We start from the raw sequence: 14,692 nt of genomic DNA on the forward strand, positions 1-14,692 counted from the left end.
CATTTTAAAACTAATTTATTGACACTAATAAATATAATTTTTTTTAGAATCTTTTTCACATCGAGAGCGATAAGGAGAAGAAGAATGTGTTTCTTTCAGCTGTTGCTGAAAGATTCAGAGATTTCAAATCCAAGCTAGTAACTGGCTGGATCACGAAGAAGCGTGCCCGTACGACCAAAAAGGTCAAAACGGGAAACGAAGGTGGAGAGCAAGCACCTTCGAAGATGCCTTACGAAATATGGGGTCACATATCAAAGAAAGAATAGAAGGCTTTTGTTGCCAAAAGAACAACTCCCATTGAAGTTGTAAGTATTCTATATTATATTATAGCTTTTAATTTGAATTTACTTCTTTTGATTCAATCATTAAACTAATATATGACATTCGATTTTCATTTATTAATTAGGAAAAGCGTGGTAAAGTTTCTAAATCAGCAAGCAAAAGGAAATTTTACCATCGCTTGGGCCAAAAAACGTACGATGAGGTCCGAAAAGAGCGGATGGATGCGGGTTTATACCCCAATCAAAGTCCAGACACGCCCTCATCTACGACTACCTCCGTATCCGTGAATACTCCTGCTGGAGATCGGGTGCGGGATTGGTATTGCGGACTTCATTCCCGAGATGCAAGTGGTAAATTTACAATCACTGATCCGGGAACGAAGAAGGTTGCTGATGTTGTGCTGAGTTTTGAAATTATTAAGTATATTCTTGATTTATTTTTATTTTTTGGCTTTGATTTACTTATACTAATTGTTATATATGTCACTTTTTATTTGAACAGATGGGCTGGAAGGAAAAAGAAGCTACGGGGGAGTTCACCTCAAGAGGCAATGTTGACGCATTGCATATGGTCTTAAGGAAAGACCATAGAGGGCGGGTAGTTGGAAAAGGAGGCGTCCGCCTAGGGTTAAAGAAGGCATTCGGCAAAGAGTGTGTTGCTACTCAATCCCGAACGATGCTACCTGATGAAGTAGCAACCCTCCGAGCAAAAATTACGAAGGACGTTCTCGCCAAGGTGACACTCGTGTTGCAGAAGATGGGAGCACTCACTGTTGACTTGGCAAACCTGATTGTCGAGGATCAGCAAAGTCAACATGGGGATCCTAACGCTTCGGTCGAGCCAAGATCCGAACCCATTACCCTCGTAGCACCCCAGCCCATTACTACCCCTGAAGGGTAAAACCCCACACCGAAGACCATGTACTTCGTTGCTCAAAATCCGGAGCCAACTCCGGAGCCAGTGGTATAGGTACATAGTTTTATTATGATGCTTATTATACTAAACTTAACAGTTTTCAGGAGGCGACTCCTTGTTCTCTTTTGCTGCCTCAGTTAGGTGTTGCTAGTGATGGCGACTTAACTGAGGTTACATATGGTGTGGCCCAGCCAACCAAAGAGGGCCAAACAGTGCATTCGATGCCTGTTACAAGTGGCCACATCAGTGTGACCGTGGAAACTATTCTAAAGAGGTTTGAAGATTTCTCACTCCCGGTTCCAATGCCAGAATGGAGCCTTGAGAAACTATCAAACGCCCTAGGTAGTTTTGTCACATGGCCATATGCTTGGGTCCGATTCACTAATATGGTAATAATCATTTGTATCTTATTTATTTTTATTTTTTTAATTGCATGCTTACACTAATTTAATTGTATAAATTGAAATAGCAAAAGAGTCCAAAGGTATCTAGGAGAGAGATCGGTTTCTCAGCAAAGGTGTCGACTGGGTCAAAGTTGATGCCAATCACTCCAATTTTGACTGATGCGGAGTTAAAAGATCTCTCTCAAGATTGCGAATGGCTGCACACCTGTGCATCTCGCATAAGTGAGGAGGATCCAATCATTCTAAACCTGCAAAAGGAACAATTCTGCTTTGTGGAGAGCCCATTTGTAATTGTTGGTCCTAGTGACATTGGGCAATTTTTGAGAGGAGAGATGTTGAACGTAGCTCTTATCTATGTCTACATGAGGTGATGTTCATTATCTTACAAGTTAGGCATTGTTGTTTAATTGTTTTAATAACCGAATTACTGACAAAATTTTCTTATTCGTGAGATTAGTACGGCTTACGAGGAGCTAAATTCTTGCGAACCTCCAATAAAAATTGGATGGTTTTGTCCTGAGTCGATTTCTGTAACTAAAAGTGTAAATGATCCAGATGACGTCAAAGCATACATTGAGACTTCTTTGACTAATTCTCTTACATCTAAACACACGTTCATTCTGGCTCCATATGTGAAAGAGTAAGTTTTATTTTTGAAATTGAACTTATCTTTTGATTTTTAAGTTCACATAATCTCTAATTTGTTGATTTTAACTTTGCGTTTGTAGTTTGCATTGGATACTTTTGGTCATTTTTCCTTTAACGAACACTGTGCACGTCATTGACTCATTACAAAAACCTCAAAGCCCGCCTCGCAACACAAAATTCAAAGCGTTGTTGAATGCGTACGTAATATTAATTATTTTACCAATTTGATTTAATCAAGTGTTATATATATATAAATAGTATTACTTTTCCCATGCGTTTCAGCACAATGAAGAAAGTGCGTGGACAAATGGGATCTATATCCAGAGCCACATTTCTGAAATGGACAGCAGTAAAGGTACACAATGCAACACTATTCGATTTTATGGGTTTTAAAACTTTTTTTGGACTTTCGCGCATAAAGTAGTTCAAAACTTGATTTGTTTGCACGCAACTTGGCACACAACACTATTGGTATATATTATTGTGTTGAACTGGTTAGAATTGTAAATCATAGTCATATGCTAGAAATAAGTTGGTAAGTTGCGATTTTATGGGTTTTTAAGTGTTTTTGTCACTTTCGCGCATAAAGTAGCTCAAACTTGGTTTGTTTTGCACGAAACTTGTCACACAACACTATTTGGTATATATTATTGCGTTGAAGTGGTTAGAATTGAAAATTATAGTCATATGCTAGAAATTACGTGTTAAGTTGCGATTTTATGGGTTTTTAAACGTTTTTGGCACTTTTGCGCATAAAGTAGCTCAAACTTGGTTTGTTTTGCACGAAACTTGACACACAATACTATTTGGTATATAGTATTGTGTTGAAGTGGTTGAAAATGAAAATCATAGTCATATGCTAGAAAGTAGCTCAAACTTGGTTTGTTTTGCACGAAACTTGGCACACAACACTATTTGTGTATATATTATTTTGTTGAAGTGGTTAGAATTGAAAATGAAAATTGAAAACAATTTTAAAGATCAGAGAAAATACTAATCACAAAAACGAGTTAGTTATATAGCCGTACAAGACTTCTAAATAAGATTTCAATAAGCTAAACACCATCTCGTAAACCCTAGAGTCCTAGACTGAGCCTTTTACAAAGCAGAAGTTGGAGTTTTACTTTGTTCTTTATAAAATCCTTTAAACTTGGATAAATTAACTAACCCTTTTTTTTTATTTAATTATTAAACATGTTTTTATCATGATTTCATTAATTAATAAAAGAACTAGAAAATTCATGATTAGGGTAGGATTTGCCGAAATTTTGAAAGAATAATGGGAAAGTATGATTCTTGTGTTGAAGTTTTTTATTAAATGCAAAAATTTAATCTTTCTTTTTTAATTTGATAATCAAAGGATAAAAAAGTGTTAAAAGATTGAAAATGATTTTGAAAGATTCTTTAAAAGGATAGGTTTTTATTTGATCTTTAAAAGTTGATGTTAATCTTGACATAAATTTTGTGCAGAAAATTACTTATATAAATAATACGCTTCTAGGATATTTATGTGTATTATTTTTTTTTTTTATATATAGATTTTACATTTTAGGACCTTGGATGGTTAAGATAAGAGAATAGATTAGGGCCTAAATTTGGACCTTTAAAATGCATGCACTTAAGTAAACTTTCTAGGCTCTATGTTTGGGTTTGGACTTGACCTTAAATCCCCAAAAGCTCGAGTTTGAGATTAATTTTCTAGACCATTAAGATTAAGGTTCGAATCTGAAATTGACCCTAAAAATTTGGATTGAGTAAGGATCGACTTTCATTCTGACCTTAAAATGCCTATTTATACTCCTTCATGGTGTTAAATAGGGTGAACTTATTATTAATATCAGTATATAATCAGAAAAATATAAGATGCAAATATTTCATATATCAAAGAGATATTTATCCTAAAATCATATAACAATACGATGTGTTCCATGTATCAATCCATTACTTCTATCTGGATGGGTATCTCCATTTCTAATGGTAATAAACTTATCCATGATTTTTCATGAATATCATAAATTTATAAGTTTAATTATATTAATATGCAATTTGGTTATTCGTCTTAAACAAAGAATTTTATCATGTAAATTTTATAATTTTGTATTTACTTATTAGCTACATTCTATGCAATTGCATGTCATATTATAAGCATGTGTCATACCCACCTTATGATGTGATTTTAATAAACAACTTCCTATTATCTGTATCACATTGTTTCACAAATAGCAAATTGAAAATACTATCACATCGTTTCACAAATCGCGAATCAAAAAGCACTAATTATGGGTATCACATCGTTTCACAAATCGCGAATCAAAAAACACTAATTATGGGTAATTAAGGCTATTTTTAGATTAGTTTGATCAAATCACAAATTTATAAATCAAATTAGCTAGTAAATTATGTTACACTGGTCAAATGAACATTTCACGTGAAAACTTCTCGATTCTGCTGAAGGATTTCTGTTGGCACAAACGAGGTTACATTCTGATGGATGCCTGCGTAGCACGCCTTCTTAGACATAGAATAATCTGCTTTGTCATCACCAATCGAGTCGGGCATAAACTGAGATGAACTAGTCTTACAAGCTGCTGGAACTTGTGTACCTTGGTATGCTCTACAAACGTAAGCGATTACGTTTTGGTAATCCTACAATTATGGATAGTTTAGATTGTGGTTTGTGGAATTATAATTTATAAATAGAGATTATAAAGAATTAAGCAAGATTAAAGTATAAACCTCGTAGAGGGGCTGATTGTTGACAAGCACCCAAGGTACATACGCGTGAGGTGGGTTTAGCTGGCTCGTTTCGTATGCATATTGTAATTCTAGCTGCAAATTGGATTAGCCATAGATTAGTAAGGGTAAAGCGAGCTACTGACTACTAGGGCCTTAAATTTTTAGGGTCAAAAAAATTTATTTTAATATACCAAATTGATATTAACTTGAATTAAATTTAATATAATTTACATTTTTTGCTTAGTAGTTTAAATATTAACAATAAAAAACAAAATGAGCATCATATTATTCATTACAACTTAATTTTAAGGGATTGTTTTATCTTTTACTCTGTGGCCGTTACTAACTGCGAACAAATGGTTTGATTCAAAAAAAAGCCAAAGAAACTGTTCGCACTTACTAACTGCGAACAGGATTGTTGACTTTTTTTTAACCAAATCACCTATTCGCAGTTAGTAAGTGCAAACAGGTATGTCCCTAAATACAACAACTTCTTTCTAAGTGCGCAAAGAGACCCTGGTCAAATAGAGTCAATCTCTTGCAGGGAGTTGACCCTATTTGACTAGGTTTTCCTCTGTTCGCACTTAATAAGTGAGAACAGCTTGGTTGACTTTTTTTGACCAGTTTGCCTCTGTTAGTAATTACTAACTGCGAACAGCACCGAACCCGAATTCTGGACTGGAGGCGCTTACATTTGGAAATAAGTTGATTTTGCTTTTATTTTGTACTTTTTTTTATAATTAATCTTATCTATTTCAAATTTTTCAGCTTTAATGATGAACCAAAATAGTTACAATTTTCTATTTTATAAACTACTAAAATTAATATCAAAAATGCTTTTTTATCAAATAACCCGAGTCATATTTTTGATTTACCTATTTTTAAAAGAGTGAATTTTATTTAAAAGCTAGAAAGAAAAGAAATTAGCTTACCCTTCGACCAAGTCCTTGATTATAGCAGTCAAAGATAGGCTGAGGGTCTATCGATACTTGAGCGAAACAATTCTGCCATTCTGCTTCTCTTTTTTCATACACCAACCTCTCTATGCATTGTATCAAGAAATAATGCTTGTTCTGTCACATTTATACCCTTTACTCATGTCATAATCCCATACAAATTATTTATTTATTTTCACCATTTTAAAAAAAAAAGAACTTGGTTTAGATCATTAGGAAAAGTTTTTAGTCACATTTAGAGTACTTGTATGTTTGAATATATATCATATAATCGTGAGGCCTGAATCATCGCCTAAAATTTTTAGTTAAGTTAGTTTCTTGTGTTAGACTATATAACATATGCCGGAGCTTCAACCGTAAGCTTAAACTTTTGATTAATTTGGTTCCTTGACATGGTATTAGAAGCCAGCGTAACAAGAGGTCACGGGTTCAATCTCAACCACCCCTCATTAAAAGTTGAATATTTACAGGTATGAGAAGACCTGTGTTGCATCCATACTTTTAGTCTAAAATGCTCTCGTGTGAGGGGGCGTGTTAGAGTATATAACATATTCTGCGACCTTAACCATTAGCTTAAGCTTTTGATTGAGTTGGTTCCTTAACAACTTGACATGGTATCAGAGGCCAACATGACAAAAAGATCAATAGTTTGAATCTCAATAATCTCTCAATTTCAAGTTGAATGCAATATATGAGAAGGGCTTATACTGCATTCATACATGTATTCCAAAGGGTTCCGTGTAAGAGGGATAGAGATCACATAACATATTATGGGGCCTTAACTATCAGCTTAATTAAACTTTTGGTTAATTTGAATCCTTAACGTTATTGTTAAAATTTTTAAAATGTTGTCATGGCTTCAACTATATAAAAACTTAAATTAATAGTTGAATCCTAAAATAAGTTATATACTCGATTCGCACCTCAGATGATCTTTTTGAACTAGAAATGTAGATATAACTCATGCTTTTCTTATAAAGGTGCTTAATATTCCCTTTGAAAATAATGTATGGATGAGATTTTAACCTCTAACCCTTCTGTCACATAAGCTTTTTATTGTGACATATCAAAAAACCAACTAAATCAACAACTTATATCGATAAAGAAAGCCTCAGAATATATTATATACTGCATCAAAATGTGCATTCATGTCATCATGTTATTTTTTAAATTGACTATAATCAATGTAAAAATAATAAATAATTGAATAAATAAAACTCTAGGAGTAAATTCTGTAAGCAACAGTAGTGACAGTGGAAGGGCTTACAGTATCAGGATAAACATTAATGGCACAGGCTTCAACAGTATTCAGCATGCACTCTCCAGAGCCATGCTGTAAACATTTGAAAAATGATAAATACTCAGTTAAAACAATTCAAATATAAAATAAATTATCTAATGTTAAACTTAATTACTCTAATGATCAAGTACAAAATAATGAAAATATGACTGATTTCATAAATTAATTAATAAGGTTTAAATTATATTTAGCCTATATATTTCAACACTATAACTTTTATTTTTATTTGTTACCACCTAGAAAGTTATATTAGTTAGTACATAAAATTTTGCATGAGATGTATCACTAGCCGTACTCTAATATGAGTTGAATTGATGGCCCAAATGAATATAAATTACATTAACGTACGCTTAATGTTGTGACTTTTGAGATCGTGTTGGAGTATATAATATATTCTGGGTCTAAACTATCAACTTAAGTTTATTGTTGAATTGGTTCCATAACATGGTATCAGGGCCAACGTGACAAGAGGTTACGGGTTCGAATCTCAACCACAATTCAAGTGAAATATTTCCAATAGGTATAAGGTGAACATGCGATGCATCCACACTTCTACCCTAAACGAATCTATTTAGAAGGGCGTGTTAGAACATATAACATATTTAAGAAACTCAACCATATCAATTTAAATTTTGGATGGAGTTGATTCCTTAAAAGTCTCGCTAAAAGGCGGTATCATACAAGAACAGTTGTATCAGATGATATTGAAAAATTTGTAAAAATACATATTTAATTTGATCATCAAAGAAATAGAATAACACATTTCACGAAAATCAACACTTACAACCAACCAAACAGGACGTGAGAGTAGTACCTGACATTGGAAATAACCAGAAGGAAGAAGAAGAGAATTGCCCCAAGGAACAAGCCGAAGATTAACCATAGAAATAAGATCATCAGTAAAAAGTGTCACTAAATGATGAGCAATGAAATAAGAACAATAAGGACAAAGTGTCTCATAATACAAAGTAAGATCAACTTTTTGAATTGGGTTTGAGATAATTTGGGCATAACATGGGTTAAGGTTGTAGGGCTGAATCAATAGTATGTTTAGTACAACAAACAAAAGGATACTTTGAAAATGAGAAGCCATTGATGTTTGGTTTTGTGCTAAATTTAGTCGAGTAAATAAACTGACTTTGGTAGGTTGGAAAGTACACATTATAATGCAAACTTGGATATGAAGTAAAGAACAAAATAACAAAAGATATAAATACCTTTATTTTGGATTGATTCATGTGAAGTGTGCATAAGGATTTTGGGTTTTTTTTTTTTTATAATTACAAAATAAATATTTTTTATGTACTTTATGGTACTTCCCATTCATTTTACAGCAAGTTTTGTATGGGACAGTCTTACTGTGAAACAGATTCATACAAGCAGTCTATTTAAAGATTTTAAAAAAATTAATAAAGTAAATTGAAATGAAACTGAACATGACATAGTTAATAATTGTTTCATTTATTTTTTTTAAAATTTTGAGCCAGCCCATATGAAGACGTCTCACGGTAAGACGATCTTAATGAAGAATTTGTCTTCATTTGATAATTCATGGATAGCCAAGGTCGGATTTATGGCCAGTTAGCAATGTGAACGGACAACATTTAACTTATGTATAAAACTATATACCTAAAAATGCTAATATATGTAATGGTTAAGTGGGTAGAAGCTTTGTAATGTGACATCATTGTCTCATTAAAGCATCATTAAGCACTTTTTTATAAATTTGGAATGAATACTTTTCCTTTTGCCTTTAAATTGACATTTTAAAAATATTATTGACATAGTTTAATTTTGTTCTAGATTTAATAAACAGCTAAAAGTATTGACTTACAGTCTGACTATTTAAGCTCGTTGTTTAAGTCAGCTTTTAAAAAAAATTTGGTAAATAATATTTGCTGGTTGTTGGCTGAAGAAAAAAACTATTATGATTAGGTTTTTGGTTTTCACTTAAAAGCTAGCTTTTCTATTAGCTTAAAAATTACTAAATATTTTTTATTTGCTTTTGCACGTCAATGCACTATTTTAATATTTAATATTTCTAATTGTATATAATTTAAAACTAAAAAAATAAGAAAAATTCCAAGCGGTGAACTTGAATTTTCGGATTTTTCATGAGAAAAATAATTTGAATTTAGGTATAAAAAATAGGTAGAAAAATAATCCGCAAGAATAACACTATATTTTACCATTTCAAATTTCCGTAATCTTATGTCAATTTTTTCGTTTAGCACCGTAGCTCTTTCTTCTAACCCAAATGTTTCCCCAAAAGTCAAACCCTAAAATAAGAAAGGAAAATGTTCTTCACTCTAACCCCTACAAACAATAGCAAATCAAATTGCCTAAAAATCTCGCAAAAAATATTCAATATCAAATTGATTAGAAGTACTAATTAATTAAGCATTTGGGTGAGTATAACCTAATTTGACAGTCTGAAGTATTCTTATGTTTATTTGATATAGCATGGTTTTAACTTCTAAATGATGCACTGTTAGTCCTGATTTGAGTCATCAATTTAATTTCGGATCATGTATTTCAAATCGATTTCATAGTCGAATAGTGTGTCCATATTGCTTTTTACATAATTATAACTCAATTTTTAAAGTCGGACCAAATAGAGTTCGGAATCAATATCTGATAAATGTTGAATCTTCAGGTCTGTTAGTTTAAAAGTTTTGACTTCTAAGAATAATTTGAATATTTTTGTTACAAACATTTATGTCTTGGAAATAGAATGACACAAATTAAATCATCTAACTTTGTTTAGTATGCAAAATTTGTAAGAATAATGGAAGTCATGTTTAGTTCTTCAAATCCTCCTCTCCTTGCATCACAAAAGAAATAAAAATCAAATCAATCCTCTACCATTGCCCTTCTCCCTCAAAAGACAGCAAAATGAATGTTGGTGCCTGCTATTTATGTTAGAGTATATAATATATGTTACTACCTCAACCATCAGCTTAAGCTGATACATGTTAAGGAACCATCTCAACTAAAAGTTTAAGCTGATGGTTGAGGCCTCATAATATGTTATATACTCTACCAATTTATATAACATACTATGTCTAGCATCTTGGTTGATCTTCAGGAGGATGAGGAAGAGCCTCTAGCTTGCCTTGACCATTTTTCACTATCAATACCACAGACAGACCCCAAGACATGTGCACTTCCATGTGACAATGCATGAACCACACTCCTGATAATAACAACAAATTATTAAACTAGACTCAATTTATTGTGAATATCAGCATATTATTAGGTTACACGATATACACACATTCCATAAGCCAAGGAGATACCATCCCAAAATCATATGACAATGAGAAAAAGGGCTCCAATGGCTTATAAAGTGTGCACACCATCTTTAATTCATCGATGTAAAATAAACTATCCCAACAGACAAACATACCTGGATTATCTGCTACAAACCGGATCACCACCCACCCACCTGCAGGGACACCTATGGTGTTCATGTAAGGTGGGTCTACTAAGTTGAAGGATGTGGCTTTTGGGTTGTAGTTCCCTACACCATATCCTACTACATAGAAACTATGCCCATGAAGATGAATAGGGTGATTCTCTGTTGTCACAGTCCCTGTATCTTGTAAAATTATTTGTACTTTAGACCCATATTCTATGATCTTGGTTCTAGTTCCAATGAGGGATTGGGTGTTATTAGGGATATCATTAGGGGCATTATTCACAAAATCATACACTTTTAAAGGTAAATCAGGAAAATCCTCTGTAAAATGGCCATTGATTTTCTTGTAGTATGCTTCAAGAAGTGAGATTTTCGGGTTTATGAAGCTGATATTGTTCATTGAGGCGGCCATGATCCCTCCGTTGAGTCCCTTGCAACGTCGCAAGGGCCTCTTGGAGGTACATTTTTGTACATTGATCCCAACAGTGATGAAAAGATTGGTGTCAACCGCCTTTGGAACTTTTACAGACCCTAAACTCCGTAACCCATCCATGACGGTTTTGATCACCCGGGTATCATTGAAACTTGGCAATGTGGCGGATAAAGGGAAGTTACTCGAGGTAGAACCAAGGTACTTGAAGTAAGCAATGGAGGATATATTTTGGAATGTCACATTTTTAGCGGACATATAAGGTCCCACGGACATGGAGTACATGCCTATCGGTTGATCAGTTGTTACGAGAACATTGATCGTTTGGCCCGGACCTAGCATGACTTGGGTCACAGCTAAGGGCTTTGTGTAGGCCCCATCAGCTTCAACTATGGTTAGATTGTGGTTGGCAATGGCAAAGAACTGCTCCATGTTGAGTGCTGCATTGATTATCCTTAGTAGGTAGGTCTTCCCTGGTAAAACTTGTAATGTATATGTATCTGTAATGAGCAGTGTAGACGATGGATTAGTCAACGATAATGATTTGTCGGTCATGAGAGGTTACGAGGGTCTGATTTACCGTTGATTGAGCAGTTGTAGTTTGGTCCGGGATGCCCATTAATGGTGAACGCGTCTGCTGGTGGAGGACTCCCACCGCTATATAGAACATCATGCTCAAGGTGCACGAGATCCTTTAGCCAATATTCACCTGTTAACTTATATTTAGCAAACATATGACATATCTTGAATTTAGGGATGGTCATGGGGCGGGTCTAGGGTCTGGGTCTAGAGGTCGGGTTCAAGTCCGAGGGTTTGGACCCGGACTAAGACCCGTCAATTATTTTTTAGATCCGGATTCGATGGATCTCAAAAAAGATCCAGACACTTAAAAAAGGGACAGGTCCAATAGAATCCTGGATCCATGATCATCTCTAATCCTGATCGATCTTTAGTACTAAAACTTCAATAAGTAAAAGGCGAAAGAAAGTCGTATTGTACCGAGTATTATGATTTGTTCTTCATAAGGTGGGGTGTAAGGAAGGGGTAGTGTCGGCTTGGGGTATGCAACGATTGCACCATAAACGGTGCCTCGAAGCCATGAGGAATGAGCATGCCATAAAAGGGTGCCCTTTTGATTCACCATAGTGAACTTATATGTGAAGCTTTGTCCTGGTCGGATAGGGCATTGGGTTATGTATGCAGGACCGTCATACCAACAGGAAAGCTTCTGTCGAACACCATGCCTGAGAATCGGATCAGAGTATTATCAATTATGTATGTGTTAGAGTATAAAACTTATTCTGAAGCCTCAGCTTAAGCTTTTGGTTGATTTAGTTCCTTAACATGGTATCAGAAGCCAGAATCTCAATCACTCCTCATTTAAAGCGGAATATTTAACGCTAGGTCTGAATCCACACTTCTAACCCAAAGGGCTCTCGTGTGAGAGGTCGTGTTATATCTGGGCCGTGACCATCAGCTTAAGCTTTTGGTTGAGTTGGTTCTTTGATAAAACGGACAAAAGTGTTATGCATACCAGTGTATTGTGATGTTGTAAGGGGATTCATTGGTAACTTTGACAGCCACATTTTGATCTTCTTGCGCATAAAGGACTGGTCCTGGATACATCCCATTGACAGTGACTATGTCCTTAGTGTTGCACAACTTTGTGACCCTGCTCATCTGAACCTAATTTGTAGTACCATATTGCATCCAGTCATTTCATTCCTTTTTTAGTTACATTGTCCCTTTGAAATTGCTACACATACTGACATGTAATCAAAAAAAATATCACTTTCAGTAGCAAATTCAAAGGGACCTGACATGTAATCAAAAAAAATATCACTTCCAGTAGCAAATTCAAAGGGACAGTTATTCAGACTAAGCAATGATTCATAATTGGCCCAAAATGAGAATATCAAGTGTCTATATTCATGTTAGAACATCAAGTTGTTTTATTGATGCAAGCATTTGAAATAAAACAAACACTCAAAATAGTATACATTTGATATAGTATATAACATATTTTTTATCACAGGTTTGAGCCTTATTATCCACCTTTCAGTTGAATAATTAGCGTCGAGTATAAAGTATATTATTGTTGCATCGACATTTCTAACCCAATATACACTCATGTGAAGGGATCACTTTGACAAGAAATGAAAAATATAAATAGCAAAAGCGAAAGCATGAAAAGAAAGATAAAGGAAAAGAACCTTAAAGTCATAGAAGTGAGTTGAGGTTGGAGTCCATTGTTTAGCTGTGATTGGTAGAGCCAAAGCTTGTAACATCAAGGTAAACCAAAGTAAAACAGAAGTTCCCATTCTTCAGGGGAATTCAGTTTTGTTACAATAGATTAGAGGCTTTATATAAGGGAGAAGTGTCAACCAAAAGCTTATGCTGATGGTTGAGGCCTCAGAAAATGTTACATACTGTAACATAAGTGCTGGCCTTTAGACTAGAAATGTGGATGTTGAGGTGTTCATTCGGGTCGATTTCAAATCAAGTGTTTCGGGTCGTTTTAAAATAGGATCTTGTGTCCATATTGATTTTTACATAATTTTAAATCCATTTTGATGTCACTTTTGGTTACAACGTCGGGTGAATATCATGTCGTCGGGTCTATTTTAAACACCTCTATCACGATGCAGTATAGGCCCTTCTTATACTTGGTGCGAAATATTCCAATTAAATTTGAAGGGTCGTTGAGATTCGAACCCGTGACCTTTTGTCACGTTGGCTTTGATACCATATTAAGGAATCAACTTAACAAAAAGCTTAAGTTAATGATTGAGGCCCATAAGAAGAATGTTAGATGAATATTGATATATTTTCTGCTTTCTGTTGGTTTGATAACTGATAAGTTGTCAATGCCATGATGTGCAGCATGCAGAAATGTGATAATAAGTTGTTAGTAGCATGAGCATACAATATTGTGTTAGTGTGGGCTGTGGGGAAGGATTTTGGCTTTTGACTTGTCTACTTGTCTTTGCCTTTCCTCTAAAAGAAGTATTTCTTTTCTTAGTTTAATGTTGCTCCCTTAGAAAGAAATCTCTGTTAAACACCTTTCTTTGCTTAAATGGTTTCTGCCTTGGGCCTCTCAAGTCATAACAAAAGTAAGACCAAAAATGTCTAAGATGTTCGACTACACAAAGCTCTTAAAAATAAAGGGTTTAAAATTTGTCTCCTTTTTAGAATATATAATATATTAGGGGTCTTTACTATCAGTTAAGTTGTTGGTTGAGTTGGTTCTTTGACATGGTATCAGAAGTCTACGTGACGGAAGGTCACGGATTTGAATCTCATCCATCCCTCATTTCGAAGTGGAATACTTTACGCCTTCTAGCCTAAAGATTTTCGTGTGAAGAGGCGTGTTAGAGTATATAGCATATTATAAAGCCTTAATTTTCAGCTTAAACTTTTGGTCGAATTGATTTGTCACATTTTCTTTTTAGTTTAATTTTTTGATTTTACAACTTTTCTTTTTAAGGAAATATAATATATATATATATATATATATATATATATATATATATATATATATATATATATATATATATATATATATATATATATATATATATATATATATATATATATATA

The 14,692-nt window shown here is 34.1% G+C and overlaps 2 protein-coding genes across 2 annotated transcripts; both read right to left on the reverse strand.

The window, feature by feature from the left end:
* Window positions 1-4,457: 4,457 nt before the first annotated feature.
* LOC130800015 (gamma-interferon-responsive lysosomal thiol protein-like) lies at window positions 4,458-8,404 on the reverse strand. Its single transcript, XM_057663339.1, has 5 exons — window positions 8,056-8,404; window positions 7,209-7,274; window positions 5,918-6,058; window positions 4,986-5,078; window positions 4,458-4,895 (listed from the first exon to the last, which is right to left on the reverse strand). The coding sequence occupies exons 1-5, from the start codon at window positions 8,401-8,403 to the stop codon at window positions 4,674-4,676; spliced, it is 870 nt and encodes a 289-aa protein (XP_057519322.1). The 5' UTR covers window position 8,404; the 3' UTR covers window positions 4,458-4,673.
* Window positions 8,405-9,804: 1,400 nt separating this feature from the next.
* On the reverse strand, window positions 9,805-13,413 carry LOC130800016 (laccase-6). Its single transcript, XM_057663340.1, has 6 exons — window positions 13,306-13,413; window positions 12,627-12,778; window positions 12,092-12,336; window positions 11,673-11,801; window positions 10,651-11,592; window positions 9,805-10,437 (listed from the first exon to the last, which is right to left on the reverse strand). The coding sequence occupies exons 1-6, from the start codon at window positions 13,411-13,413 to the stop codon at window positions 10,307-10,309; spliced, it is 1,707 nt and encodes a 568-aa protein (XP_057519323.1). The 3' UTR covers window positions 9,805-10,306.
* Window positions 13,414-14,692: the final 1,279 nt, after the last annotated feature.

Source organism: Amaranthus tricolor, chromosome 14, assembly GCF_026212465.1.
Source record: "Amaranthus tricolor cultivar Red isolate AtriRed21 chromosome 14, ASM2621246v1, whole genome shotgun sequence".
In the NCBI taxonomy this organism is placed as follows: Eukaryota; Viridiplantae; Streptophyta; class Magnoliopsida; order Caryophyllales; family Amaranthaceae; genus Amaranthus; species Amaranthus tricolor.

What these genes read in the sequence shown, in the direction of transcription:
- LOC130800015 (XM_057663339.1), bottom strand. Translation starts at nt 8,403, where the DNA reads ATGTGTACTTTCCAACCTACCAAAGTCAGTTTATTTACTCGACTAAAT. An exon ending in TTAATGTTTATCCTGATACT is followed by an intron (nt 6,059 to 7,208) that starts GTAAGCCCTTCC and finishes TAAATGTGACAG; the next exon opens with AACAAGCATTATTTCTTGAT. An exon ending in ATCAAGGACTTGGTCGAAGG is followed by an intron (nt 5,079 to 5,917) that starts GTAAGCTAATTT and finishes TCCAATTTGCAG; the next exon opens with CTAGAATTACAATATGCATA.
- LOC130800016 (XM_057663340.1), bottom strand. Translation starts at nt 13,413, where the DNA reads ATGGGAACTTCTGTTTTACTTTGGTTTACCTTGATGTTACAAGCTTTG. An exon ending in CTCACTTCTATGACTTTAAG is followed by an intron (nt 12,779 to 13,305) that starts GTTCTTTTCCTT and finishes ACTACAAATTAG; the next exon opens with GTTCAGATGAGCAGGGTCAC. An exon ending in AGAACAAATCATAATACTCG is followed by an intron (nt 11,802 to 12,091) that starts GTACAATACGAC and finishes ATAAGTTAACAG; the next exon opens with GTGAATATTGGCTAAAGGAT.